Below are 27,363 nucleotides of genomic sequence, written 5' to 3' on the forward strand. Positions count from 1 at the left end.
TGACAAATGGACAACAGAGGGGCTCATGTTTATTTAAGCATAATTACCATTTCATATCTTGTGCCCTTGAAATTGAATGAAGAGTATAAATCAAAATAAATACTGTTTCTGGCTCTGACTGGGAAGATACATAAGTAGTTTGGTTTTTAGGTTAATTTGGTTGTCTCAGAAACTCACATTAGTTTGCAAAACCACGCTTGCATTTTGCAAGAGTCTCACTCCTGGGTCCCTAGACAGAAAGTGGGGCAAGTGATAGGGAGAGAAAATTCTGGAAAAAAAATCTTATGGGCTTACTCCTAATTTCCATTGGTGTGGTAAATAGAAAGAACACAGCTAGTAGCTCAGTCCTTAGTAGGAAGATCATTCTTGCTCCCTTTTAATTGCACAGAAAGGGAGCCTCCATCAACTTACAAGGTTGGAAAGCAGAATTCAAAGAAAGGAAAAAGGCACCTGTAATTAAGTAGGATGATGATGATGAATATGTTAATTGCATTCTTCAGTCACCTTTCCCTTAAAAAAAAAACCTCAAGCAGCTTACCAGAAGATTAAAAATTACTAAAGATGATTTCTGCTAAATACCATGATGCCATAAACAAGGAAAATGTCAGTGACAGCCAAACTGATAAATTAACAAGCCCATCACATGCTAATGATTCCCTAGGAAAGTGAGAAATTAGTGCTGAAAAGACCATGACATGTTGACAGAAGGCCACACTGGAGAGAGCATTCCATAATTAGGGGTAGAGGGGTGGGGAACTACCGCAAGATTAATGTATCCTCTAAATGCACTGCAGGAAACACATCGCCCATTCACTGATATGGAGAGCATTTGCCTTCTAGTTTCAAATTACCTAGTTATGGGCAAAAATGAAAAGCTGGCATCAACAAGAAAGGAATGTGAAACACCAAATAATTGTACATGTCATCTACCAAAATATTGTCAAAACACTGATTTGTGGAACATGAATGACAAACATTGGGAGAATGCTATTGTTTTTCAAATTTTGTCATGTTCCTGGAAGGATTTGGCCGGCTGCTGGTGGGAAGGGGATACCCACTGAGATGAACCTTTGGTATGATCCAGAAAGTTTCTTCCTGTTATGGCTTGATCATTATTCTAAAAACTCATTCTGAAACTTCATACATGGCTTCATATTTATCACCATCCAAAATCAGAAGATACCAGCAAGATGCCCAGGACCTTTCATTCCAAACCTAAAAATTAATAATCAGAATTTGGATTCAACTGTACTCATTCCAGATGTGAATTCAGTGTGCTGCAATTCAGTGTGTGTTTGGGCAGTGGTGCACATGCATCTTTTCACTGCAGTACTAAATTGGATTTGCTTAGATCATCCCTCCCCAACCTGTCATTCTTGATGTTTTGGAATACAGTTCCAAGCATAATGGCTAGGACTAACAGGTGTTAAATAACTGGAGTGTACCAGGTTGGGGAGGCTTATCTTAGATGGTTTGCCTAATGGGTGAGTTAGTGCAGAAAGCAAGGGCCTTGCGGGGCCATGCAACGATCCCACCGAAGCTACGATAAGCATAATGTCAGCATAAGTCAACCTGCTCTCTGAGTGCAGAGCTGAGAGTTCCGCTTGTCAGCCCACCCACCTCCGGAAGAAGTGACCTCTGCTGTGAAAGCTGCTGTGCGGTGGCTTGTTTCCAGCGCCACAGCACCAGTGTTGCAGGCATCTGCAACCTGGAGCAATAGGGTGGTAATCTTCTTGTGGTTTCTGCATATGAGTGCTCTAGCCTGCTTGGAGCAGCTCATTGTCCTCCTCTGAAGAAAGGCATGCTGTGATTAGCTCCAAGTGAGTACACGCAGGCAGAAATACAGAAGCTCACTTTTGCAGCCATTCATAAAAAGTGCAGGCAAGGATTCCAAAAAGTGCTTTCTAGTTTGCTTACTTGGGGACTTCGCACTGTTTGAATAGCAGATTTCAAAGATATTGTTCATTTCATTTAATTTAGTACTAGGCCTACCTGAGCATTTTGGCCACACTTTAAACAACAATAATAATGGTGAATTACTTGCAGCAAAGATCACTTCTTGAGTTTTAAATGTGCAAGCTTAATGTTGTGAGCCTTTCTTGGGAGTGTGTCCAACTGAAAGTAGGGAGACATCTCTGTGTAGGCTCAGGGTGCATAATTGTTGATGTTCCCAATCTGACATGGTAAAAGGAAGATAGTGATCTATAATGGGTCAACTCAGAAAGAAAGAGTCCCTGCATAAGGGCAGAGCAGCTCACCACCAACCACAGTCTAAAAGCAATGAACATTCATAGCATTCCAGTCTGATGAAACCAGTAAGCTCTTACTCCAGCGAAGAACACGTTCCATGCATTCATAGCAAATAAAGAGACAAGCATCTGCATATGCTAATAGCAATATAAGTAATGATAGTACAGAACAGAAGCATAATGCATATAAGAATGACCATCCATTAACATTTATTTAAAGCATACCAAAAACTGAAATAAACATAAAACTTACCCATTGGTCAAATGACAATATATCCTAGCAATCATCTTTCTGATTAAGCCATATCTTCTTCCCCACTACAGAGATAGTGCCTCCAAATGCAATGGGATTTCTGAGCTTTGCAAATAAGTAACTACATGACACACCCGTCACATGGATGCACTGAACTTGCACCTTTGGCTTTGCTGTCTGACGATTAATAACCATCTCACTACTTTCAGATATTGCTCTTTGGTGTCTTTATAGCTACCTGATAGCTGGTGTACTTTTTTTTTCTTCATTATTTCACCTCCCTCCCAACAAAAAATAAGCAGCGGAGGTGGGATGTGGGGAGGATAACTTGCTTGGCAGACATCAACAGCATGGCAACCCTGAGTCTATTAAAAGATATCGTGTTACTTAGTTTTTCTCTCCCCAGGCTCTAGTTTTAAAGAATAAGATCTGTAACGAATCCAGGTCCCAATCAAATGGGAGTATTTGAAATCTGGATCCGCGCATGCGGAGCGAGACGTAGAAGAGGGGAGGGAGCAGAAGTCGCGCCCAGACTCCGAGCATGCATCCCTCTGCTCAAGGGCTTAAGCATGCCCGTTGGGCTCCCTTCAGAGTTCCCAGGAGCTCGGGAAATGAGGGAAATCCGAAGGGTCTGATCTAGTTCTAGCATTTGGAGATTGCAGGTTTTTTTCCTCTGGCGATCGTGCTCTCCCTTTCGTGCCCGGGATTTGGCGGGCTTTCCTAATCCCCCCCCCCCCCCCCCCCCAGGTGCCAAACTCTGGCTTGTTCTCTTTATGGGTCAGCCTTCCCCGACCTGGGCGCGCCTTCCAGAGATGTTGGATTACGACTGAAAGGATCACCACTGGAGGTGCCCGGGGTCGGGGAAGTCTCCTCGTTGCATTCACATACGCTAGGCGGGGTCTCCCACGGAGGGGGAATTTTCCCCGATCCTTTAGATTGGGGACGCGTCCTCTCGCCGCCACCGCCCCTTTCTTCCTCCTCTTCCCTTTCCCCGGGAGGGGGTGAGCCGGGTTTGAGAAAGGGAGCGGGAATGGCTGGGGTGAGCATCGCAGCCGCCCAGGGTGGGATGCAGGCAGAGCGTAGCAATGCAGGAACCGCCGAGGGCTTGTTAGATAGGACCGTGTGAAATCAGGGGCTGGAACAAATCTCCCGTGAAGGTGATGAAGATGAAGAAGGACTTTATTCTTCATTATCATCATCATGATGAATGGGGTGCGTGCCCGGGAAGCAAATAATTTCTCAAGCCTCGGTAAAAGAGGACGGGCGGAAGAGCGAGGACACGACCATTACGGGCGGAGGAAACGCTGCTTATGGTCCGCCAGGAAAGGGGGCGTGGCGGGTGTGGGCGTGGCCGCGTCCCGGCGAGGGCGGGGCCAGGTGAAGGTTGTCGCCTTCGATTTATACTGGAAGCCAGAGTTCAGTCCTGCTTGGTCCTGGGCGCTCCTTTTTTGTTTTTTGTTTTTTTACTTTTGCTTTTTGCAGCAGTCGTTGGGAGGAGAAGCAGCGGCGGCGGCAAAAGACGACGGAACAGGAGACTTGCTCCCGTGTGTGCTTCGGAAGGCGGCTGCTTCGAAACGGCGAGGATGGTCCAGACGGCCGGGGCGCTGTGCGTGCTCGTCTTTTGCTTCCAGGCGGTCTTGGCGGTGAGTAGCCGCCCGGACTGGGAAGGTGGAGGGCGGCTTTCTTGTGGCGGGTTGGCGCTTGGCCGGCGTCCTGGAAGGCGCGGCTGCACGTGGTCAGGGCAGTGAAGGAGGGGGGAGAGCGAGAAAGACAAGGGCTTTTTTTTTTTTTTTTTAATAAGCCCTGCAGGAGTTTATATTGCTTTCTTTCTCAGAGGTCCCGCGGTCTTGGGGAAGGGCCCGGCCGCGCCGAGACCCGAATTCTCTCGGAACAATTGACTTGGAGGGAAGAGGGAGCCTCGCCGCCCCCTTTCTCTCGCCGCGCGCCCTCCCAGTGCCTGTAAAGCGGTTCCAGTTGGTATCTGTGGGGCACGGCGCACGTGTAGCCTTGCCTTTCTTTTTTTTTGGGGGGGGGGTCCCGCATCGCTTTTTCTAACGCACCTTTCCCCACCACACACACACAGGCACACACACACACAGACGCAGACTCTCTCGCACTCACTCTTCCACAGGTTCTTGGGGGAAGAGAAGCGACTTCCGAAAGTTCAGTTTAGGAGAGGGGCGTCTCCATAATAGTCTATTGTGTTGGCTGGGGGAATCCAGCCGAGGCTGCCCCCGAAGGCTTAATTCAAACCAGACCATGGAGTCTCATAACCTGACTGGAATTTTTCCCCCTTAGCCTCAAAGCCCCCTTCCTCCCTCGTGCTGCGCTCCTTCCACTCCCTCCCTCCTTCCCTCCCTCGTTGCTCCTCACCTCCCTGTAGTCAGCCGGATATTTGCCTTGTTCTTTTGAGCGGCGCGTTGCCCTTTCTGCTGGCTGGCTTTTCCTTCGAAAGACAGGTTCCAACTCGAGCAGAGCGCCGAGCTACATGCCCCAGGACCTGGCATGCCTTGGCCCGTTTCATGGTTGGCTTCGGTCCCCTTCTTCCCGCTCCCCATGCATGTAAATCGCTACTAGATTTGGGGTGTGCAAGACTCAGTGACCTCTTGTGGCATGCCTGCCTGCCTGAAACGTGGTAGCTGAACGGAGGTGAATGTCATGTCTTCATAGGAGGCAGTATGGAAATCAGCACAGATGGAACTTGTGACATATGTACAACACACCCGATTGCATTTGTTCCAGAAATGAGGTTGGATGGTACAACTGTGGTTTGCTAAGTAACCACCCCAGGTGCCTCACGCTCAGCTTGCCCGTGTTGCTTGAGCCTGTCAAGCTGGGAAAGAAGCAGTGATGGGAAATCATGCCAGTTATTATAATAATTCATTGATAGCCCACTTTTTTTCCCTTGTGAGGAACCCAAGGCAGTTTACAAAGCTTCATATTATCCTCACAGGAATATGAGGTGAGGTGGGTTGGGCTGAGAGGCAGCGACTAGTTCAGAGTCACCTAGTGAGCTTCATGACTGAGTTGAGGAATAGAGCCCAGATCTCCCAGCTCCCTGCTCTAGCCACCAGACCACCTCTTGGAAACAGCAGTTACTAGCCCTGTGGTACGATTGTTCTTCTCCCCAGTTTTCTGAGTTGAACTCCTACTAGCTTTACACTATAAAAGCACAGACTGGGTTCACACAACATGATAAGCCACAATGATTTATAAACCAGCAGTTTTTCCAGTTGGGTTAGGTTGGGTTAACCAAGTCCTAGAATCTAGTGCTTATCTTCTAACTTTGAAAGCTACAAGACACCTGGAAGAAGCAGAAAATGTTCGGTTTCCAAGACTGATATTGGGCAGAGAAAGAACTTATTGGACTAGTCCCTTAGAGGTGTATGGATTCTTAAAAAAGACCTTAAGGTTTTTTTTAAGTGTGCTCTTTGTAAGGGCCAAATAAATAGGGCATGGCTCTGATTAAAAGTGCCTAAAACAGCAGAAATGCACAACACCCAAGCTTGGAGGCAGAACACTAATAAGGCTTCAAAGAGCCCCCCCCCCCACCCTTTTTTGCTTGCACAACCAAGAGTCATGGTTTGCATAAGTGAGTAATTTCTCTGTCCCTTCCTCTCCAAAACTGTATAACCAAATAAACCGACATATAAAAAAGAAGAAAACTGGATCACAGTTGGGTAGTTTCTTCAACAGTGGACTTCATTACAGGTACCATTGCAATTAAGCATAATCATTAACTTTGTTGTGCTGCAAGGGATCATCAGAGGAAAGCATGGGTGCTTCTGAGGTGCCTGTAGCTTTCTGCCTTTGCACCTTTCAATGGAGGGAATTCTGTAGGGTTTTTTGTTTGTTTTTTTTGTTTTAATCTTGCTTTCTTTCAGTGTGCTTGAAACCAAAGCAGAAATCTGGGTGTTAATTCAGTGCTCAAAACTCACCTGCCATCTCCATGGTATTCTTTGTTGGTTGCTCACCACTGGTGTCCTTGTTATATGAAACTCTGCATTTTATAGGCATTCACACTTGCTTCATTAGGATTTATGAGCAGAAAAGGGTGCATAGAATTGCATCATTTAGATATTAGAAATGGGAGTTTACACTTCATTTGGCACTTTGTGATTGCTGAATCCATTACTTTGGAACACTTATTGAACTAACAAATCTGAAGACTGTGACTGTAGTCGCATCCCTACAAGCAACACTAGCCATTAAAACAGCCTGCTGATGTTTAAACTCTGGTGCCTACAGTAAACTTCATTACTGGTGTCTTCCCTAAGCACTACAACCAGCAGATGTCGCCACTGAATAAACAATATACATTACCTGTCTAATAGCCACTCCCAGAGTTTCTAACCTGACAAATTAACTTCATTTTGAAAATCCCATGTTAGATTACACTGTCCATCAGTGTAACTGCTACAACAGCATGCACCTGTCTCATACAGAGGTGATTCTATTTAATTTATAAATGATGAAAACTCGACACCCTGTGCCAAGGCTTTAAGAACTGCCTGTTTGTTCCAGTTTTTGCTGTTCATCCTAACTAGTTTGTGCATACCCAGTGGACTGACACACCGGTGGGACTCAGTGCTAGAGCAGTGGGGACCCTGTGGTTGAAAAGAGCAGTCAAGGAAAAGTGTAAATAATTTCAGAAATGTGACAGGTCAGCAGACCTTGCAGAAGGAAGACTCACCTGTCTTGATGTGGAAACCAGAGTGTCCAGGGTTACTTTTAAGCCGCTAGTTTTCTCCTGTCCCATGGTGGGTCCCATAAGTACAATAGAACAAGTGGGACCACTGTGGTAATATTGCATACTGCCCAACGTATTTTTTTGCTGTACTGGAGCTATTTAAGTAGCAGCTGCACTACCATCTGTCACACATGCTGTAGCTGTATGCTGCATTGAGCAGGAGTTAGGCTAAATGGCCATCCAGTTGCCTTCCAACTCTTGATATGCTACAGTTCCAGATTCGGAGTGCATGCTACTTGATAGATTACAGGTGGGTTTGTGAACTGACTCCCCAGTTCACAGAATCACAGAATAGTAGAGTTGGAAGGGGCCAGAGGGCCATCAGGTCCAACCCCCTGCTCATGGTTGGACTGCAGTTCAACCATCCCTCTGTCCGGTTGCATCTTGAATGCCTCTAGTGTGGGAGAGCCCACAGCCTCCCTAAGTAATTGGTTCTGCAACATCTGTTTGTAGTGATGTTAGGTGATATGAAATACCACTCTGTGTCTGATCTGGCAGGTCTCATGTACACATGCAAGCCATCTTGTGAGAATGCATGTATTAACTGGTGTTAAGGTACATTGGTATAGTTAACACTTGTTTCAGGCTAGACGCTGTAGGAGAATATACTCAGGTATACATGTTTAGAGACAGTATCTTAACTGTTGAATTTTTGTGGACGTACATCTGGAATAACTTTATCTGTTGAAGCTGTGTGTGTGTTGCACATGCAGGGGGCATAATTACTTGGCAAGCTTTGCAGCTAGATTGTACTTGTTTATAAATCATCCCTACCATAAGCTGCCTAGCTTCAACTTTATTTAGACTGCAAGCACTTTATCAAAAAGTAAAATGTATATGTGTTCCCAGAATGCCATGCTGCTTCTCATAGAAACATTCATGCACCTAAGGTTGACTTTGTGCCTATACAAGAGCCAAGTAAATGACCAGGTATTCTTGATGCTGAGTTCTTCAGTGCTAGCTGTAGACAACCCATGGAACCTTCCTGACTGTGTATAAGTTTGCACATAATGGAAGCCCATGAGTTAAACAAACAGGGTAAGCAGGAGAGAGTGGTGTGTGCTTGCCACCTTTGCTTTTAATCAACAACCTACAATTGACTCCTTTGTAGATTTTTGACCATGACATCTGAATTTGGATGGATGGGTTGTTTAGGGATTGGACAACTAACTCAACAACAACTGTTGCATTGGACTACCCCAACGACAAACTATGGGTTAACCATTGGGTGATTTAGCTCTTAAGGAGCTCACCCATAATGGGTTTGAATATCATGCTGAACAACCTACTAAGGAGTTGATGGTACATTGTGGAGTGAAACGTGAAGTAAAGGGTGCATTGTGGGCCTCTAACTCATGAATGGCAAGCCGTGGATTGCTTAAAAGGTTGTCATTACAAGTGAATCAGGTCTATGTTAGCTATCAAACTGGATTTATTTACTGAGAATATAGGTAAACCTTGTCTTGCCTTGCATATTGTGTCTTTGCAATCTTACATATTCGTAACTCATCTTAGGAGTTCTTTAGATATGTCACAATTAAGTTTTGTAGACTATGGATGGTCTTTCCTAATCATACAATACATACATTCATACATTCTTACAGTACAATCTGAATATACTATTAAATAAGTACCCACTGATTTCTTCAGTGAGGTGACTTGTGTCAAGGTGACTTTTTAGGACCAAAATGTACAAAATAAAATGGTTTGTGCTTGTGCCTTAGATCTAGTGGGTGAGTGTTCTTGACTCTATATGTTGGAAAACCCTGAGTTTTAGTAAGGAATGGGTTTTTCTGTAGACACCATTATCTGCAAATTGGATGTAGTGGCTTCCCTATACTTAACCATCACACTCACCCCTGATTTTCTCTTGCTTACAGGGTTGTGAAAAACATAATTTTAACTGTAATGCTGACTGACAGTCTTGCGGGTTGCATAGTTCACCACGGTCCTAAAGTGAAAGATTGGTTGCTGGAGCCCTAAACCTGTTTATCTGAAATAGTTTAATCCCTGTCAAAATTGAGATCTACCCAGTGTTGCTTCACTGCAGACAGAAGATAACTCAAAACTTGCATGACTGATTAAGCCAAACTGTGAAAATGCTATCCTATATAATATCATTTTATCCTCTATAATACTGTCAAATCTCAATTATGTCAAGAAAGTCAAGTGCATAGCACTCCCAAAACAACTATTTTTCCAATTAAGTTAAACAGGTCTGAACTCTTCTCTAATTAACTGTTGATAAAGTCAGGCTTCATCTACAACCCTTGGGAAATTAAAGATTTGGGTATATTTTAATGTTTCTTACAGAAGAGACATAAATGTATTTCATGTTCCTTCTCTACATGGGATCAGACTTTTACAATGTTAAAAGTTGTGGAGCTGGCAGTACATAGCAACAACTGCTAAACCATAAGGTTTTAGACAATGTTATGCATAAAGTAAGTTGACATAATTGCAAAATGGGAGAGGTCTGCATAATTTTGAACTGTATTTTTTCACTAAAAAAAAAAACGATTCACCTCCCTGGAGTGCAGAGGATGGTCAGTTCTGAGAAAATGTGAAGATAGGTGGAGAATGGCTGAAAATTATGCCAAATGCTAAACTTTCACACCCAACTACTTCTATTTAAGGAACAGAAATAGCTAGGGTGTTTTCAGGTGTATCCCTAAAATTCTGTGGCCTAGATTATCTTTTTAGATATACATGATGATTAAGATGCAACTGAAGCTAATTGGCTAGGTATTAGAATCCTTTCTCAATTGCATTATTATATTCATGCAAATTTTCATAGACCTCAAATTATCCAGATAATTTGCTTAAATAGAAAACCATACTAGCCTCAGTTACTGAACTGAATTTCCTAGGAATACCTACAGATTGTACTGATAGAAAATTTTAGCCCACCAATGAATGTATTTCTTACTTCATTTGGCAAAAGGTCAGCAAACCAGAATCAGAATCAATCACAGATGCAGAGTTTAATTCTAGAGTTAAAGTTTAAGGGTCATTCCAGCCTTTTCTGGGCTGGGCAGAAAGGAAGTAGAATATGCATTGCAAGCAGAGTCATACTAGCCTTGCTTAGGGTCAGGGCTAGGGAGGTGTCTCTAACTAGGAGCAAGTGTCAAGTCAGGGGTCAGAATGGAAGGTTAAGTGCTGCTGTGGGAAGCCTCAACTGCAGTGTTTTGGCAGCATCTAGACTCAAACATAGGAGAGATGGCAGTACAGCACCTCTGCATAAACTATGCTGAGTTGCTCTTTATTAGCATCTTCTTCAGAGCCAAGCAGCAGACTAAACAACTTCAACTTCAGTCTAGTGAGTGAGGAAACCAATCTCACTAGGAATAACTAAGGGTAGGAGGAAAGTCACTTGCGCTTTCTGGGATCAAAAGCTTCTCCCCCTCCCACTTGCCCCAAGGCTTACTTGGAGCTCTCCAGTATTGGGTAATTGCTTCTGAAAAAAGAAACCATGGCTTCTCTGCGTTTAGAGACAGGGAAGCTCCTAAACAAAGCATTTGTCTGTAAAAATATTTGTCTTAAATGACTAATGCTAGTGAACTGAGGAAATTGATAGGTCATTTTCCATCCATAGTCAGAACTCCACTCACCTACAGCTGGGATTGCTAGGCCCTGTGGGCTTCAGGTGATCTAGACCGACATGATGTAAGCCTAAGGTCATGTTGGATGATCTAAGTGCTGACTGGCAGGGACTACTTGTTCTTCTAAGGCCTGTTTAGACTTGACAGCTAGTGCACCTCTAGGAACCTTTTGGCTAACAGTGTAGTGGATCTCAGCACGTTGGGCAGGAAACAATAAGCTGGCAAGAAGCATACGCATAATTATATTTGTGACTGCATAGACAATCTGTTTCTTGTACTTGAATTTTTGTCCTGGATCTGTGGCTCTTCTGAGGCTTCTGTGGCCTCGGTGTGCTAATAACGGCATCTTCATTGAAGTTCTGGCAACTTTATAGTCTGGAAGTCTTCAACTGATACCAAATTTCATTTTGCTCTATCATGAGAGATTTTGTGATACACTTATCAGGGCCTTCTCCTTGCTTCTTTATGGAATGATACTTTAGATGTCCTAGGCAGCGTGTGTGGCTCTTGCATCCTCCATGGATGCTTGAGGCTGCACAGCAGGAAGTGAGACAGATCTCCCAAGGCACCTTAAGAATCTGGGTTCTGGAGAGAGGCCAGCATTAAGTACCCCTCAAGATGAACTTCTCTTGGAACTTGTAATTTATAGAATGGTGCTTGCTAGTATTCACAGGTCTTCACAGTTATCCTTTGAAGAGCTTTGGAGCTGCTTTCCCCCACTGAGGGGAAAACACATGACATTGAAGACTGCTAGACATTATGAATCATTGCTGTTAGGCAGACACGGGTGTAGGTTCCCTACAAGGAGGAATTTCTGACCTAAATAGGAGTAGGGACTCATTCCTTAAAACAGATGAACTATTTCACTTTCCCCCTCCCCATTCTTACAGCATAGCTCTTGTTTTTGCAAAATGTCTGGATCTGAATCTACCTTCTTTGGTTAGCATTTGAAAAGATCACAGTTGTTGGTTTGTGGAGCAAGCAGAAATAGGGTGCTCTCAGCTATCCTTAATGAGGATGGGGAAGGTTTTTTCTATCAAAAAAGGGGAAAAGTCAACAGTCACACATCATTATTAAATAAATTTAGAGCACATAAGATGGCTTGTAAAAATGCTCTCGGCCTTGGGCCTACATTCCAGTGGGAGGGGGTGATACTGATGAGGCCAGAATGCTAGCTTTCCTGAACCTCCTCCAGGTTCTTTTGCTCCTCCTCCTGAAGTATCTTCAGTACATGGGCTGATAACCCTGTCCAGCAGAAACAGGAGATTGACGTATGGGAAAGTGAAGATTGCCTCTCCCTTTTCCTCTTCCCTGCAGGCTTCACCGGGGTGGGAGGAAAGGCAGAGGCTTCCACATTTAGAAGGACCTCTGAGCAGCAAAGACCTAGTCAACAGGACAGTGCCTTTAATTGTATTATTCAAAACCACAGGTGAAATATTGTAATGTTTCAGAAAATAGTTCCCTCTATTAAAGCCATAGCTACTTAGCTTGGCATCTGCCAATTGGAGAGTAAGGCAGGTGAAGATTCATGTCAGCTCTCCTCTATTAAGGAATATTTTTGCCAGAGCGGAAAAGCCAGGTCTGGGAGTACTGCATGTCCCTGTATCATTGGTATTGCCATCTTAAAGTCATAACTCTGTACATTCCATATTGTTAAAAATATGAATGATGAGTTTAAAAGAGGGCTAGGTTGAAATTTTTTTTAGGTTGAAATTTTTTATTTAAATAAAAGGCTAGGGTTAGTGTTAAGGTTAAACTCAAGCTCTTACAATGTTGGTTGGCCCACAATTGTATAGACAACTCTGAGAGCCCCTTATCTTAAACTTCTGGTGGTATCTTGTTTTTGTTTTGTTTTTTTAATGAAGATAACTTATCCTAATAAAAATTTAAAGCAAGAGCATTGTATTTAAATTTGGTGTTCTCCTGGGTGCTTATTACTCATTAGCAAATTCCTATTTAGCCAATAGCATTTCTTCAGGAGCTCACAGACTATGGCTTGACTCAGTAACCAACCATTAATTTCTATTATCTAACAGTGAAAACTAATCTTAGTAAAATATTAGATGTAATAAGAAGATAATCTGAAAACTAGGCAAACTTGTTAGTTCCACCATGGGTCACTCCTCATACAGTTGAAGTGAAGAAGCACAACAGTGAAGAAGAATTGAAAACTCTGAAGACCAAGGAGGTCTGTGATGGTCCAGTATTTAAATGACTTATACAATCAGTATATGATTTATACAACAATCATAATTCATAAATTATTGTAAAAAGTTTGCTGACCAAGTGGAAAGACTATCTTGCTGAGGAAAATGCAGAATGAGTTTTTCAGACCGATGTCTTAGATTCAGCACCTGGTCTCCCCAATTCAGTGATCTCTAATAAAAGACCTGGAGATTCACTGCCAGTTGGAATGCTGAAAGGCAGTCTCAGACATTCAGTTGTACCACTGGACTCAACCTGGAGTGGGCATGCATAGGAGCATGCTTGTAAAAGGAAATGGTAAGCATGCGTACATACGCGTTTCCTTACTTTCGTGCTGCTATGCTTGGCACTGTATGGCCTGTGAGTAGGCTGCCTCCTGAAAAAATGCCTGGCTGGTTTCAGTTGGCATAGACATGACTGAAGGAATAATACTGGGTTCATGGGGTCCCCGTTATGGATTCGTCTTGCCCCAGGAATATTTCTCACCAAGTTAAATACATTTACTGGTAGTAGATGGGCAATTACAACTGCAGATCATTGAATCTGTCACTTGGCTCACGTGGAATGACAAGCCACAAGTGGGAAAGGACAAGAGCAATGCCTCTAATGTTCCTACCACTGATCCTTTTACCCAAGAATGTGTTGTTGGTTGTTGAGCATGATGTGTGAACCTGGACCGATGGTTTATTTGGGAGAGAAACAAGCCAGCAGCTAACCCATAGTGGTTAACCCAGCAACGAACTCAGTTGCTTCACTTTTTAAAACAAGTATAGATTCATGTTGTTATGATTATATTGCAATTATATTCTGCCTTTTCCCCACTTGTAAGGACCTTTTATACTCACAACAACAACCCTGTGAAGTAAGTTTGGCCAAGAGTAAATGACTGCCCCAAAGCCACCTAGTGAACTTCATGGCCAGGTGGGAGCCAGAGCATGGATCTCTTAGATCCCCAGTTCAGCACTCTAACCACCACAACACACTGGCTCTTTCTGGTTTACTCAACCCTATATTGGCTTATTCCCCCCACCCCACCCCACCCCACCCCAAGGGTCTATAAATATGACGGGTTTATGTTTCAGGTGGCTAGAAGGCAATTCTGATTTATTGAACTGTTTTTATTAGTATGTTGGTGCTGTTGTAGTATACAACAGAATTGGAGGGCACCAAGTTAGGGAAAGTTGTTATACACCATTGCAGTGGTGCAAATCAAAACATTAATATGGTGTTTGTGTAGAGTTCCTTGGGAATCTCAATCAACCAGTCACACAAAAAAACAGTGTTACCAAGAAAAAAGAATAATGTACTACTTTGGGGGCATTTGCAAACTGTTTGAAGCAGGCTATTTTCTGCTTATTTCTGAACTTAATTGAAACATTATGTGTAATTCAATCAGAAGGGTAGACCTATCCTTAAAGGCAGCCTAAAAGTAATTTTAAATAAATAAGACATCTTGCCATTGAGTTATTCATAACCTTGGTGCTAATGGGTTTTTCCCCTTTAAAGCCAATCTAGAAATAGTTTAAATTAAAAATAAAATCAAGGAATTCTGATTTTAAGATGAGAATTCCATTGCAATGAATTGTGGCTGCATATGTGGTCATGCCATTTAAAGCAAAGTGCACCATGTAAAGTTCCTTGATTTAATGCAAAGCATTTGATTTCCCCATGTAGGCATTTTTATTTAAGTGGAGAATCTGATGTGACAAAAGCACAAGAGGTCAGGCTTAGCACTGAAGCAGCTGCAGTGGCAACTACTGCCTTAATGCTGTAAGGGGCTAAACTTAAAAGAAACTTGAGGCTCCCAAAAGCGGCTGCCATCAACCAACTCATAGGTTCCTAGTTTAACTAGCTATTCCAAATGATAGTCTAGTTTGTGCACAGTGTGTAGATGTCAGATCAAAGAGGGTCATATTTCTGTATCTGAAAAAACATTAATTACCCCTGAATTCTGCACTCGTTTCTATCAAAACTGAATGGGCGTGATAGCTGCAAGATCTTATGTTAATGTTTACAGTGACAGCCTGAGGTAAAGCTGAAAAATGCAGGATCACCTAATTGCAGGTCTCCCGCAGGTCTAATTGGGCCAGGTGGTGCAATTAGAGCCACATCAGTATGTTCATGTCTCAAACTGGTCGTGTCTGAAATAGCTGCCCTCATATGGGAAGGGACCGCACAGATATCTTGAGGATCTGCTCCTACACTCAGCAAGATCTAATTTCTCCTTGATTGTACCACCATGCATGGAGCTTAAATGTTTTCACAAAAGCCTCCCTGCATAGCAAAACTGGGTATTGGTGAAGGCTAGGCGAAAGCCTTTTGTCTCCTGAATGAAGAAGACTTGTCCCTTCTTCTCCCCCACCCCACCCCTGGTATCACCTCCAATAGCAAGATTAGGAAAAACTTTACCTTTTGGGTCAACCCTTTGTACAAATCTCTGCCCATGTCTTACCATGCTTTGTCAGCTATGTATGTGTGAATTGAGAAGTTTGTATGTGCTGCTTTTGGAGCAGCTGGCATAACCCTTTAAAAATCAGAATTAAAAAAAAAAAAATCAAAGGGAACATCATAGCAGAGGTAATAAAACTCCACTGCCTGGGCAAGCAAAGCTTTCACCTTGTGCCGAAAAGAAAACTGGTATGGTGGGCTTTCCTTGGGAAGAAATTCAGAATTAAGATGCCATGATTGGAAAAGCTCTTTCTGTTCACGGCTGAACTTGCTTTTGATGGTGGGGGTGGCTCTTGGGAGGGGTCTTGGAGTACACACAGACAGGTGCACCCATATAGAAGTCTGTCTTCCGAATGTCAACAAATCCTTTGTTGGAACATGCGAGTCAGATTTGTATCTGTCAGGGGCATGGTGATACCACCATCAAGCATGTTGGTAATGTCTTGTAAAATGAGTTTCACTGAAAATGTAATTGTAAACCTTGAGGGTAGCTCATGGAAATAATCAGCAGAAGAACGTCTATGTATTAGTGTCTGTCACAAGGTGAAAAGCTTGCTAGACTGTTAAATGTCACACAGCTGGCACTTGCTGTGCTCAGTTTGGTGGCCCTGGTAGATGACCTTCACAGTTCAGTGCACCTTGCAGAGCTGGAAGATAATCTGCAATTTCATGCAGCGTGTGAGTTTGTTGGCGCTCCCCTCAGTGGGTGGAACTGGTGGAAAGGAGATCTCTGCATGTTCTCAGATTGAACAGAAGCTCTGATCAGCTCTTGATTCTGTTTGCAGGAAACAGATACAAAATAGAGATGTTCCATGAATATAACAACTTTCGGTACCAATCGTTGGTCCATGTTTAGGCTGTCAGAAATTCATTGTATAGCCGTAACCAGCTACTCCGTCTTTCTGCTCCGTTCTCTGTAACCAAGGAATAATAATGGCATTTCTTCCAGGATGGTGAAAGGGATTTTTTATAAGTGACATTCATATAGGATGTTCCCTGAGATTACCAAATTGAGTTCTGATGCCTTAGTGCAAGGGTGAGCAACTTGGTTCCTTCCAGATGTTTTGGAACACAACACCTAAAAACCTTCTCTGTCAGCAGTGATGGCTGGGGCTACCCTAGTTTGTTGTCCTTTACTCTAACTTGGCTCTGCCGCCACCTGTGTTCATTAAGAATAGAAACATGGAGATCACTGAAGCACTTTTTACGTGCAAATGAGTTGGTTTGCTCCTTGACTCAGTGATATTCGTATACTCTTTACAAAGTCAGGAGGAAATAACAGAATTAAACACTGCATAATAAAAAACTTGAACCTAGAACAGAATAATTTGGTTGGTAGTTTTGGTGAGAGAAGATGGGAGCAAATTTGCTATAGCCTATTGATAAAGAATACTGGATTACTTCCTGCTCTGATACCTGAATGATGTGCTTCAGACTAGAGCTGGGAATACTTTTAAGAAAAGCAAGTAGCCTTCCCCATAACAGTAGTTAGATTCCAGAAAAGTTAGATTCTAGCTTACTCCACTCATTGCTGTGCTAGAAAAAGTAATATTGGAACACTTTCTAGAAAAATTTCCGATGCTTTAAATTTTTTTAATCTGATTAATATGTTCATTTGACTGAATTTTATCCCAAAACACATTCTTCCTAAATAAGCACACTAAATACTTCATTTCATAATCAGAACTGAAAATGTAATCCATGTCAATTTTATGTGTGCTATAAATATATCAACAGTTTCCCAAATAGCTGCAAAGTATTTGAACTAAAATATTTGCTTGGGGGGAAATTAACTTAAACACACAGTATTGCTTACATGTAATATTCAAACATGTTCAAAGCACTGTGTGGAATTATTATATTGGAGAATTTGTAGAAATGTAGAGACAATAACATATACATTATGACATAGTTATACCTTGAACAAAAATGACTGTTCCTGAAAGAGTACACTGTTTTTAGGCTATACACCCAAAGAGAACTGTTACGTTTTATATCACTAGTTGATTCTTTGGAAGCAACAGTAGCACCTTCAGCTTCATTCCCTGTATGTGCTGCTAATCAGTACCATTTCAAGTTGAGAGAATTCTGATTCTGAACTAGCTGAACACGCTGCCTCACTGAAGGGTGGATTGGGTCTGTTGGTCCAGGCCAGGGAACTTGGGCAGAAGGGACCGGCTCCACTCACGCCCTGACTGGGGGAGCTGTTTGGCCACTCTGTGAACAGAAGATGGGCTTGGTAGACCCTTGGTCTGATCCAGCAAAGGCTCCTCTTATGCTCTTGAGCGAAGCAAGCAGTGGCCACAACCTTCATTTAATCCGAGTTTTCTTTCAGCTTGTTAGTGAAGAATTGCTAGCAAGAGAGGGCATATACATGAAGTATAAGACTGGTGCAACGGCATTGTGCACAGGAAAGGGTTGGTCTTCCTTGTTTTCTGCTTCCCCTGTGGCCAACTGAGCACTAGGGTTTGTCAATGTTTGCCTTAAAAGTTCATATCCTATATTTATCCCATCTAATATGATTGATTGCAGTAGCCCAGACAACTGTGAATAAACGCAGAGCTACAGGTTGTGGAAAATTTTCCAGGGAACAATGTAGCATTAGAAAATGTTCTGTTTGTTCGGCAGAATTTCCTGGTGGTGTGATCTGCTCAACAGCCTGGGACGGAGGAGCAGAGGTTTTTAACTAGAGAAGTTTTTAACTTCTGTGGCAGAGGTTTTTAACTAGAGGCTGGATAGCTACCTATTAAGTAAGCTACTGTTGTGGATTCCCTGCATCAGCAGGGGCTGAGTTAACTGCTCTGATTCCGCATCATCATTCCTTACCTTCTGCTACATCATTCTGAGTAACAAGTCTCTATCATATGTTGTTCTGTGCTTTTTGGAATACTTGGTTGTTGTGTTTGTGGCCATATTTGCATTTGAATGGCTTTGTGAGTTCAGAAAATGTTGCTAAATTAAAAGTAACCCCCTCCACAAAAGAGATTTTTAGGCACACTGGCATATAAAATCAAGTTAAGCTGAATTACATTTCATTTCTTGAGCTGTGAAATAGGTTGAGCAATCTATTTCAGTCACTGTTGTGTTTGTTCAGAAGCTAGTGATGGTGCTGGGTTGTCTGAACATGTCTTTGTGTTTGTATCTCAAAGAGCAGGAATTAATACATAGTGCCTAAAGAGTAGCATTTAGTAAACCAGAAAAACTGAAGCATATTACCTGCCATCCAATCACCCTTGTGATCCTGGTTGGAGAAAGAGGCTCCAAGGCTACAGCTCTGGGAGTATTAATATGCCAAACCTTCTCCAAGCTGATCAGTCATCCTGATGGAGGTCAGGAGAAGGAAATGTGCAACCACAGAAGTATTTTGCCCTGTACATTGGCTGTATTACACAAGATACTCAATTAAATTCAGAGTGAGGTGTAAAGGAATACGCTGTGGTTTGTGTGGCCATCCTCTAGTGGTGGTCCCTTCCTTCCTGAGTCAGAGATGTGTATTTGCTGTTGGCTTGTGTTGCCTGGCGGTCCCTTCTAAAGGCCTTCTTCCGAAGCAGGACAGACAGTGCTGCTGGGAAAGCCCTCTGGCTGAATTAGTGGGAGAAAGGCACCAACCTGGTGCCTTTGCGCTGTTGTTTCTCTACTCATGTGACCTGTGCCAGCACTGGTACCACACTGCTGCATTTATTTGAGGAAGTACCAGGGAGAGCAACAGTGATGTCAAAGGGATAGATCTGAGCATATCACTCAGGCTTCTTCCACCCCTGTGCCTAGCACTCAGGTGTAATGGAAGATGCTGTCTCATCCCTACATGGAGCAAAAAAATCACCTGCTGGTCCAGTCAGCTTCAGGGTATTGTCCTTTTCCAGGAAAATGTCTTTGGCCACTCCAGGATTCCTTGGCTTCTGCTGCCTTAATCGTGCTAATCAAAGTTATGGTTTTAAGGAATGGTTGCACTGAATGCTTGCTGTAAACATTCCTCTTGGCTTGAATAGAAAACCTCTGCTGTGATGCATTTCCTTTCTCATAGGTTATGCTGTCTGGCCACTGTAACTGACTAAGCAGTGGGTTTAAGCCTTCCCGTGGGAAATACCTAGAAAGATGAAAAGTCAGGTCAAAGCCTTGACCATGAGCGGTGGGTGTTGTCTGAACAAAATAATCCCTCTCTTTGATTGGGCACTGATTACAAGAGTTCCCTTGTCTGCAAAAGGATTTCCTGCTTGCCTTGCTGTGACTGAGAGAGGTAGCAGTGATTCAGCATGTAAACTGCGTTGTGTCTCCCTGCCAAGGACGTCCTGGAGTCTGATCAGCCATGTGTCCAAATGTTTTGGGTGTAGGAGGCAGGCCCAGTGGAGTTGCAGCCAAGCAAAAATAATGCCATGGCATTGCATAAACCAAACCTAGGTTTATGCTAATAGCTGAATAGATGATATTTGGCCTAGTTTTGGAGTATCACTTTGAACTACAGGTGTGGAATCTCGTGACTGAAGGCACTTCTGCTTTAAAGTGGTTGTGCCAAGAAAAAATGGATACTGTAGAGAGGAATGCTAATTGTGCTGTCTTCTGTGTACTAGTTCTTGTAGGCATAGATTTTCTTTCCCCATGGGGCAGCCTTCAGCCCAGCAATTTTCTACAGGTGGAGTTCATTCTGCCTGCCCTGCTTGGTTCAAGCGACGGCAATATGCTTATTGCCAATCTTCCATCTACAGCTCTCACCCAACTTGTTCCTTCGGGAAGCAAAACCTTCAGCCATGCATCTGAGGTGGGTTGTGATTTGTCCGCTGAGAACCTCAGCCTAGCATTTTGCTTCAACTCAGCTACTGCGTTATAAGCAACGTACATCAAGAGCCATGCATTTATTTGTCTAAGCAGTTGGAAAAACTGCTTGAAGCACAGTTGGCTGAAGTTGAGTACAGTGCACAGTACTCGATATTACGCAGCTCATAAAAAATTAAAAGTAAATAGAATGAAAAGCAGTTAGTCCAGGGTTCAAGTTGTAACGTTTACAAGTTGTTTCATTGCCTTACCAGTTGCTTGATTAAAAAACAACAACACCATATGTAGTTAAAAAGAGCAGATAGCCGTTGATGTATCCAGCTGCCGTTCATTGGTGCTCAGAAACGACTGAACTCATTGTTCTTAATGTCTCTCAGAATTGGAGCCAGAGTCTTTTAAAAGAGCAAGTTATCTTGTGAGTAGAATTGTGGTTTAGCAGTTTAAGGGTGCTGCCAGGCAGTGGGCTTATAGCACAAACAGTTGAAAAACATTGTGCAACTTACACATCTTTCCTTATCCAGTGGATTTTTCGGTTTATGGAAAAAAGACAAAAGAGGCTGTGGTGGAAAAAGGGAGGTTGGGGGCTAGAGTGGAAGATGACTTCATTCCCCCCACATAAAATTCTGTGAATGAGGTAGGACAATAGTGTAATAAAAACATCCTTTGGGAAGTACCTTAAATGCTCAGAGAGCAGAAGATGTTTTTGATTCTCTAGCAGTGATGACCTTGTTGCTGGGCCAGATATTTGATGGCCTGACATCGAGTACAGCTTTCCACCTCCCAAGAAATGCAAGTGGTGATGCTTGCACCTTTCATACTCCCATTCAAATTTAGCATATTAGCAGTCTGTTTCCAGCTTGTAAATATGTAGTATTGTGGGCAGTGCTTGCTTTCATGCAGTTGGTACAGTAGCAGCCTATGCTATCCCAGCCAAGCTGCAAGAAAGGAAGCTTGTATGCCTTCACATGCATCATGCAAAGTGGGGAGGAGAAAAGAGATTCCTGCTCTCTCTGCACTGGAACAGTGAATGGCTCCCCATGCCAAAAGCTGAATGTCAGGAAAGGGTGCATAAGTCACTAGCATATCCGTTTTTATGCCTTCTCTGGAATTTTGAGTGCTTGCATAAACACTTGTAAGAATGAGCAAAAAAAATTCCCAAACACATTGAAAAGCGCTTAGTATGTCAAGGACAACTTTCAGGGAAACTTAAGTGAAATGAAAGAGTGATATTTACTTGAAAATGAACCAGAACTGCTCTGAAACTGAATTCTATACACTCTTTAGTGCAAAGCAGGTGGATAGACTTAAATCAGCAAAGAAAAATAGAAATGGAAATTGAGTTTCCTACTGATACTATTTCATACATCCTTAAGCAGTGGTGCAGATCTGATCACTACACTGCATTGATTTACAACTAGAGCAGGAATAAGCAATCCTGGATACAAATGGCTATTTGGGAGACTGGCCTGGGCAGCACCATAAATTGAGCCATGGCAAAGGACCTTCCTGAAAGACAGAATGCAAGGCAGAGGTGGGGTCATTTGAACCCACAATTTTCGCACCAGCTGAAGCCATTTCACAGTAGTCGAAGTTGCTGCTAAAAATGCTAATTACAAAAGGGGGGGATGGGCCTCTTGGGGGGGTTCCAGGGAAGGTGTCTGGGGGTGCATTAGTGTGCAGGAGCATCACCTTGCGTGGCCGTGAGCCACAGTATAGTTTACACACTTGTGGGGTTATAGCCGCACCTTGCACCTGTCTCTTGCCCTGTGTCTGCTGTGCATGCTTTCATTTTTTGCCCAAAGAGGGAATGTCTGTGAACTTTTTCATAAGGGAACGTGTTATGATCAGCACCCTTGACCATTTGGGGGGTTAAATAGGAAAGCGCAAGGGCCAATGCACTGGACAGCTTGGTCCTCTCTTTCTTTCCCTATTGCTCCTTTCTGCTTTACTCTGATAGCCCCATCATCGCAAGCACAACTGCAAACAAAAGCAAATTGCCTGTGGTTGATCGGAATAAGAACAAATTGTTTCTGGAAAGACCAGAGCAATTTATTTTCATTAGGTGAAAACAAAATATGTTTGGTAAGTGGAGTGTACTTATTCATAACTGAGAAATGGTCAGATTCATCATTTACTCGGAAAAGCTACTTTTAAATCAATTATTGCAATGATTCCATTTAGAGGCTAACTGTGGGCTAACGTGCATGTACCTAGACTATTTAATGTGGGGTGGAGCCCAGTGTTATGTGAATGGGAGTTTTCCGGCCTGACAGGGATTTCTCCTGTCCCTGTATTTCCTTGTTCCCTCCAGATTGGGCTCTAGGGTGCTCCTTGCCCCTCTAGAGTGCCAGACTTGAGCGCTTGTAGGGGTCTGCTGTTCCATCTCCCAGTTTCACTGAGAGAAGCTCTTAATTGGATCACTTTCCTATGTTTTGTTTTAAGAAAAATGTACATTTACAATTTTTAAAAAATTAAAAATCATTTTTAAAAATTCACTTTCAGTATAAGGTGGCTTATACGGAACTGAAAATGTAATCCTTGTCGATTTTATGTGCATGATAAATATATCAACAGTTTCTCCAAGATGTGTAAAATATTTGAACTAAAATATTTGCTTGGGGGAAAGAATGTTTTATTTATTTATTAAACATACAATATGGCTTACAAGTGATATTCAAACATGTTCCAAAGCAGTATGGGAAATTATTTTATTGGACATTTTGTAGAATTGTAGAGACAAAAGCATATGCTAAGGATAACATTTGTGTATATGTAGCAAAAAATGAGTGTTCCTGAAAGAACATCCTGTTTTTAGGATGTATGCCCAGAGAGAGTTGATATGCATTATATCAAGAGTTGATATAATTTGCTGTTCCTGAGTGCGCTTCCACTCACTCTCCATTTCCAGCTGAGAGAATTCTGATTCTGAGCAACTAGTTGACCCTTCTGCCTGGCTGAAGGGTAGATGTGGGTCTTTAGGGGAACTTGGGCAGGAGGGCGGCCGTCGCACTCACATACCTTGGGGTAGCTGCTTGTTCATGGACTTCCTCTCAGTTCGCTTGATGAGACAGCCAAACACCACGAAGAGAGCAGGATTCCCAATAAGATCATTGCAACCCTACTCAGCAGGGTCTAGGAGATTTCAGTTGTGTCCTCAGGTACTCCATTCCCTCTTGGGAGGAATGCATAAAACATTGCACTTGGTAACAAATCTGGCCCTCTGTCCAGGGTGCTGGAGTGCCCAGCTCTTGCTACAAGCAAGGGCAGCCTTGTATCTTTGTGTAGAAAGCACAGACAAATATGTGGTGCCCCCTTGCAGGCAGAGACTGAGTGCAGTGATATGGAAGCGCCCATGCCATGTGTACCCCACCTAGCAAAAGAATGGACATTTTGCTACTGTTTAGTAAAATCTGCTGAGCCTACCCTGAAATTTCTTTTGCTCTTCTATTCCAAAGCAACCGAGTGACTCAAGCTTCCCTCCTGAAGACCAGGACTCATCTGGCGATGATGAAGATCCCTTTTCTGGCTCTGGTGATGAAGGTATGCTTAAATTTGTGCGCGTTTAGTTGTGATCAGTGTTTTACTTCAAAGGAGGGGTGTGATGGTTGTTGGATGGAGTTGAGTGGTCAGGGAATGGGATGGCATTTCTCAGAATCTTGGCTGAACTTGCTTTTAATACAGTGCCCTTGTAGAACATCGACTAAATGAATTTTGATGTTCAGTTTCTTCCTCAGTCGTTCCTGCGATTTCCAAAGGAGAAAGCACAAATACATCCTTGATACCTGCAGTGTCCACTGATGTGGGAGATAACCAGCCTGAGGTTCTGGGAACACACAGTCCTGTAGAAGACTATACGAGAGTATCTGTACCTCCTATGAGCACAACCTTGTTTCCATTAATTGATCTCATGCCTGAAAAGCCAGTGGTAGCTGTTGAAGAGGATGGCCTGAATTCCTTTGCTCAGCAAGCAACAACACGGTCCACAGTGAAAACAACAGGGGTCCCAGTCATTGATCATCCTGATTCCACAGTCAGAGTTACAAGTGCGCATGCCTCTAGCTCCGGTGGAGTCATTGAGCCTGAAGACATCCATAACAAGCACTATCTATCTCATGCTGAAGAGCAAAGTCCTGCTTTCGTGCCTACAAGTGAGAGAAGTCCAGGTATCAGTAGCCACACAACAGCGTCCACTGCAGCGTCCACTGCAGCGTCCACTACAGTGTCCACTACAGCGTCCACTAGTGTCTATGAAGAGAGCTCTTCTCAGCCTGAAAATGTCTTAATATCTGAGGATGGTTCGGGTGCTGAGGTGAAGATAAAATGCTGTTGTCTATGCTACTTTAAGTTGATCTCTTAACCATTGTTGTTGTTGTTCAATTGCAAAGTTGTGTCTGACTCTTTGCGTTCCCACGGACAACATTCTTCCAGGTCCTCCTGTCTTTCACCGTCTCCCAGAGTCTGTCTTTTTATAACCATGCCTTAATCAATTAACCTATTAGTCTCTTTAGCTGTGCTATTGACTGGTACTATGACTGTCTAAATGCAGACCTTGAATGCATGTTGGTAAGGGTAGCTTGTAAACTAAGTGAACTACCCTCTTTCAGAATATGCAAATTGTGTGAAAATGTGTTCCTGCTGAAATGAGGGAGAAGAAATGTAAATGACGTAATCTTTCTTCCTTACAGGGAGACTTTGTATTTACTATACTTGATGAAACACCAGTAATAAGAGATGAATCTGAATCGCGCAATGCAGAATTGGATTCAGGAGCACAGGATTCAAAATCTGAAGGAGCCCCACAAGGAATCATGGACAGGAAAGAAGTTCTAGGAGGTATATAAAATTAGATTTTCCTTCTTTCCTCACACACATGCATACTCTCTACTGCTAAGCAAGACACTCCTAGTATGGTGTCCAGTAATATTAATATCTGTGGCTAAGCTGCAAGCATGTTTTTGGTTTAATTACTATATAAGTAGTCATGGCATGAATTGGCTGCAAGCTAACTTTTGACATCAGCATAACAGTAATAATTGTTCATGATCCGATAGGCCAGAGTCTGTTAACCAGGAGCTGTATGCCTCAGTAGCAAGGGCTAGGTAAAGGGCTATGCATAAGTCAAGCGCAGACATTGTTGGCAATCCATGTAGTAGATTAAAGGCAGATTAAAGTCATAGCATTTTTGTGGTTGATGTCTGTAGTGCTTGCTGAGAATATCCAGGTATTGCTTTCATTCCATCCCTCATTCAAATGGGACAATTTCCTTTGCACTACTGAATTGCACGCCAGAATTCCTTGGAACTTTGTCTAGAATGGGAGTAGGCAACCTTTTCAGGGCACACTTGTTAGTTTTTTTTTTCCAGGCCTAAGGCACATTTGTTCAGTAGTAAGTTTCAGGGTTTATTTTTAGGATTCACACTTTCTTAATGACCCTCCTTGGAAGATTTCCTTTTTCCTGACCAACCTGCTTCCTCTTCCTCTTCCCCTTCCTTCCTGCTCAGAATGGTCTTCCCTCATTTCCTGCCCTCATGCCCTCATTGTTGCACTCTGTTTTCCCCCCGTGGCCACTTCTGCTGCTGCTTCGTTCTCCTGCCAGGCCGGCCTCAGCAGTGAGGAAGCACGATGGCAGCAGTCTGCTAGCACAGCACAGCAGAAGGCAGCTGCAGGGGCAGGGGACAGGTATGGGAGGAAAACGGGGGAGTGGAAGAGGACCTCAGAAATCTAGTTGGTGCATTTGCAGGTCCTGGCTGACAGTGAGTTGCAGACCTCCCAGCCTATAGCCTGCAGGAGCTTGAGAGTGTGTGCAAAAGGCCAGGCTTGGCTGAGAGTGTTTTAGAAGGAGCAAATGCCATTCTTGAAGGAAAAGTAGACCCAACAGGCAACCATTGGGATTGTGTCATCTAGAGCGGAGTGGAAAACCTATGGTCTACACATACTTGACTACAACTCCCAGCATCCCTGGCCATGCAGGCTAGAACACGTGGAAATTAGAACCCAGCATCTGGAAGGGGGCACACATTCCCCTGTCCAGATGCAGTCTGTAGACTTCTGCCATGTGGACAGCTTTTCAGTGGCATGCCCAGGTGATGGCTCAAAGCACTGGTTGCTCGTGGAGGAAGAGAATACCTTTTATCTAGTCTGGAAACATTAACCGAATCTTTGTCTTTTCCACAGGGGTCATTGCTGGTGGATTAGTAGGCTTGCTGTTTGCTGTTTCCCTAGTTGTGTTCATGCTGTACAGAATGAAGAAAAAAGATGAAGGAAGTTACTCACTGGATGAGCCAAAGCAATCCAATGGTGGCTACCAAAAACCACACAAACAGGAAGAATTCTATGCATGAACAAACTGAACTTCAGACACTTTTCTTCTGTCTCTGGACACCATGAGTTCTCACTGCATTTTAAGGGGGGGAAACGAAAAGCCATAAGACTGAGTTTCAGCCTCTGTCTCCTTGCCATTGGGAACTACTATATTTTTCCAAAGTCAATCTGGATGAATAAAACCCTTATCTGCTTTCTTGCACAAAGATTTCCTGAAAAGTAGGACTTCTGTCTTATCTATGGACTCCTGGGGGAAAATAACAATCCAATTGTATATAGTCTTGATGTCTTACGACCATGTCAAGAAATTAGTAAGGTACAATGTGTGTGTATTAAAGACGCTTCCTCCTTCCCCGGTATTTACTAGCCACCATTGTTTAATTCAAGGTACATTCTTCCTCCTTTTTCTTATTTTTTTAAAGGTTATTACGTGGCTTTCAACAGTTACTTTTTCCTTTTCAGTGATAACACTAAATCATTATATTGCAGGCAAACGTGGGAACAGTGTGGGAAGGAAGATTCTTCCCAAACAGTCTGTCCAGCGTGGTTACTTTAAAAAAAAACATGGCCCTTGCCAAGTTAGAGATGCGACTATCCAATGGGACGCATTTTATGCACGGTGCATCAAAACCTGAGTCAGCACAGAGATGACACATGGGGAGCGGTGGGTATTGGGGTGTGCACCCTTTTCCGGTTCTTCTGGTCCTACTGAGTGTGTTCTTGGCTGTGTGCAGAGTCCCCATAGTAGCCCCAGGGCCACCGCCT

At 43.2% G+C, this 27,363-nt stretch overlaps 1 protein-coding gene across 1 annotated transcript; it reads left to right on the forward strand.

Moving 5' to 3' along the window:
• Positions 1-3,946: 3,946 nt before the first annotated feature.
• SDC1 (syndecan 1) lies at positions 3,947-26,950 on the forward strand. The gene is made up of 5 exons (XM_044445156.1): positions 3,947-4,145; positions 23,733-23,817; positions 24,000-24,586; positions 24,963-25,110; positions 26,452-26,950. Exons 1-5 carry the CDS (start codon positions 4,086-4,088, stop codon positions 26,616-26,618), a joined length of 1,047 nt encoding a protein of 348 aa, XP_044301091.1. The 5' UTR covers positions 3,947-4,085; the 3' UTR covers positions 26,619-26,950.
• Positions 26,951-27,363: the final 413 nt, after the last annotated feature.

Source organism: Varanus komodoensis, unplaced genomic scaffold, assembly GCF_004798865.1.
Source record: "Varanus komodoensis strain SLA01 unplaced genomic scaffold, ASM479886v1 scaffold47, whole genome shotgun sequence".
Taxonomy (NCBI): Eukaryota; Metazoa; Chordata; class Lepidosauria; order Squamata; family Varanidae; genus Varanus; species Varanus komodoensis.

Excerpts from the sequence above, each read along its gene's own strand:
- SDC1 (XM_044445156.1), top strand. The coding sequence starts at position 4,086 with ATGGTCCAGACGGCCGGGGCGCTGTGCGTGCTCGTCTTTTGCTTCCAG. Across the intron at positions 4,146-23,732 it reads GCTTCCAGGCGGTCTTGGCG|CAACCGAGTGACTCAAGCTT; the intron begins GTGAGTAGCCGC and ends TCTATTCCAAAG. Across the intron at positions 23,818-23,999 it reads TTCTGGCTCTGGTGATGAAG|TTTCTTCCTCAGTCGTTCCT; the intron begins GTATGCTTAAAT and ends TTTGATGTTCAG.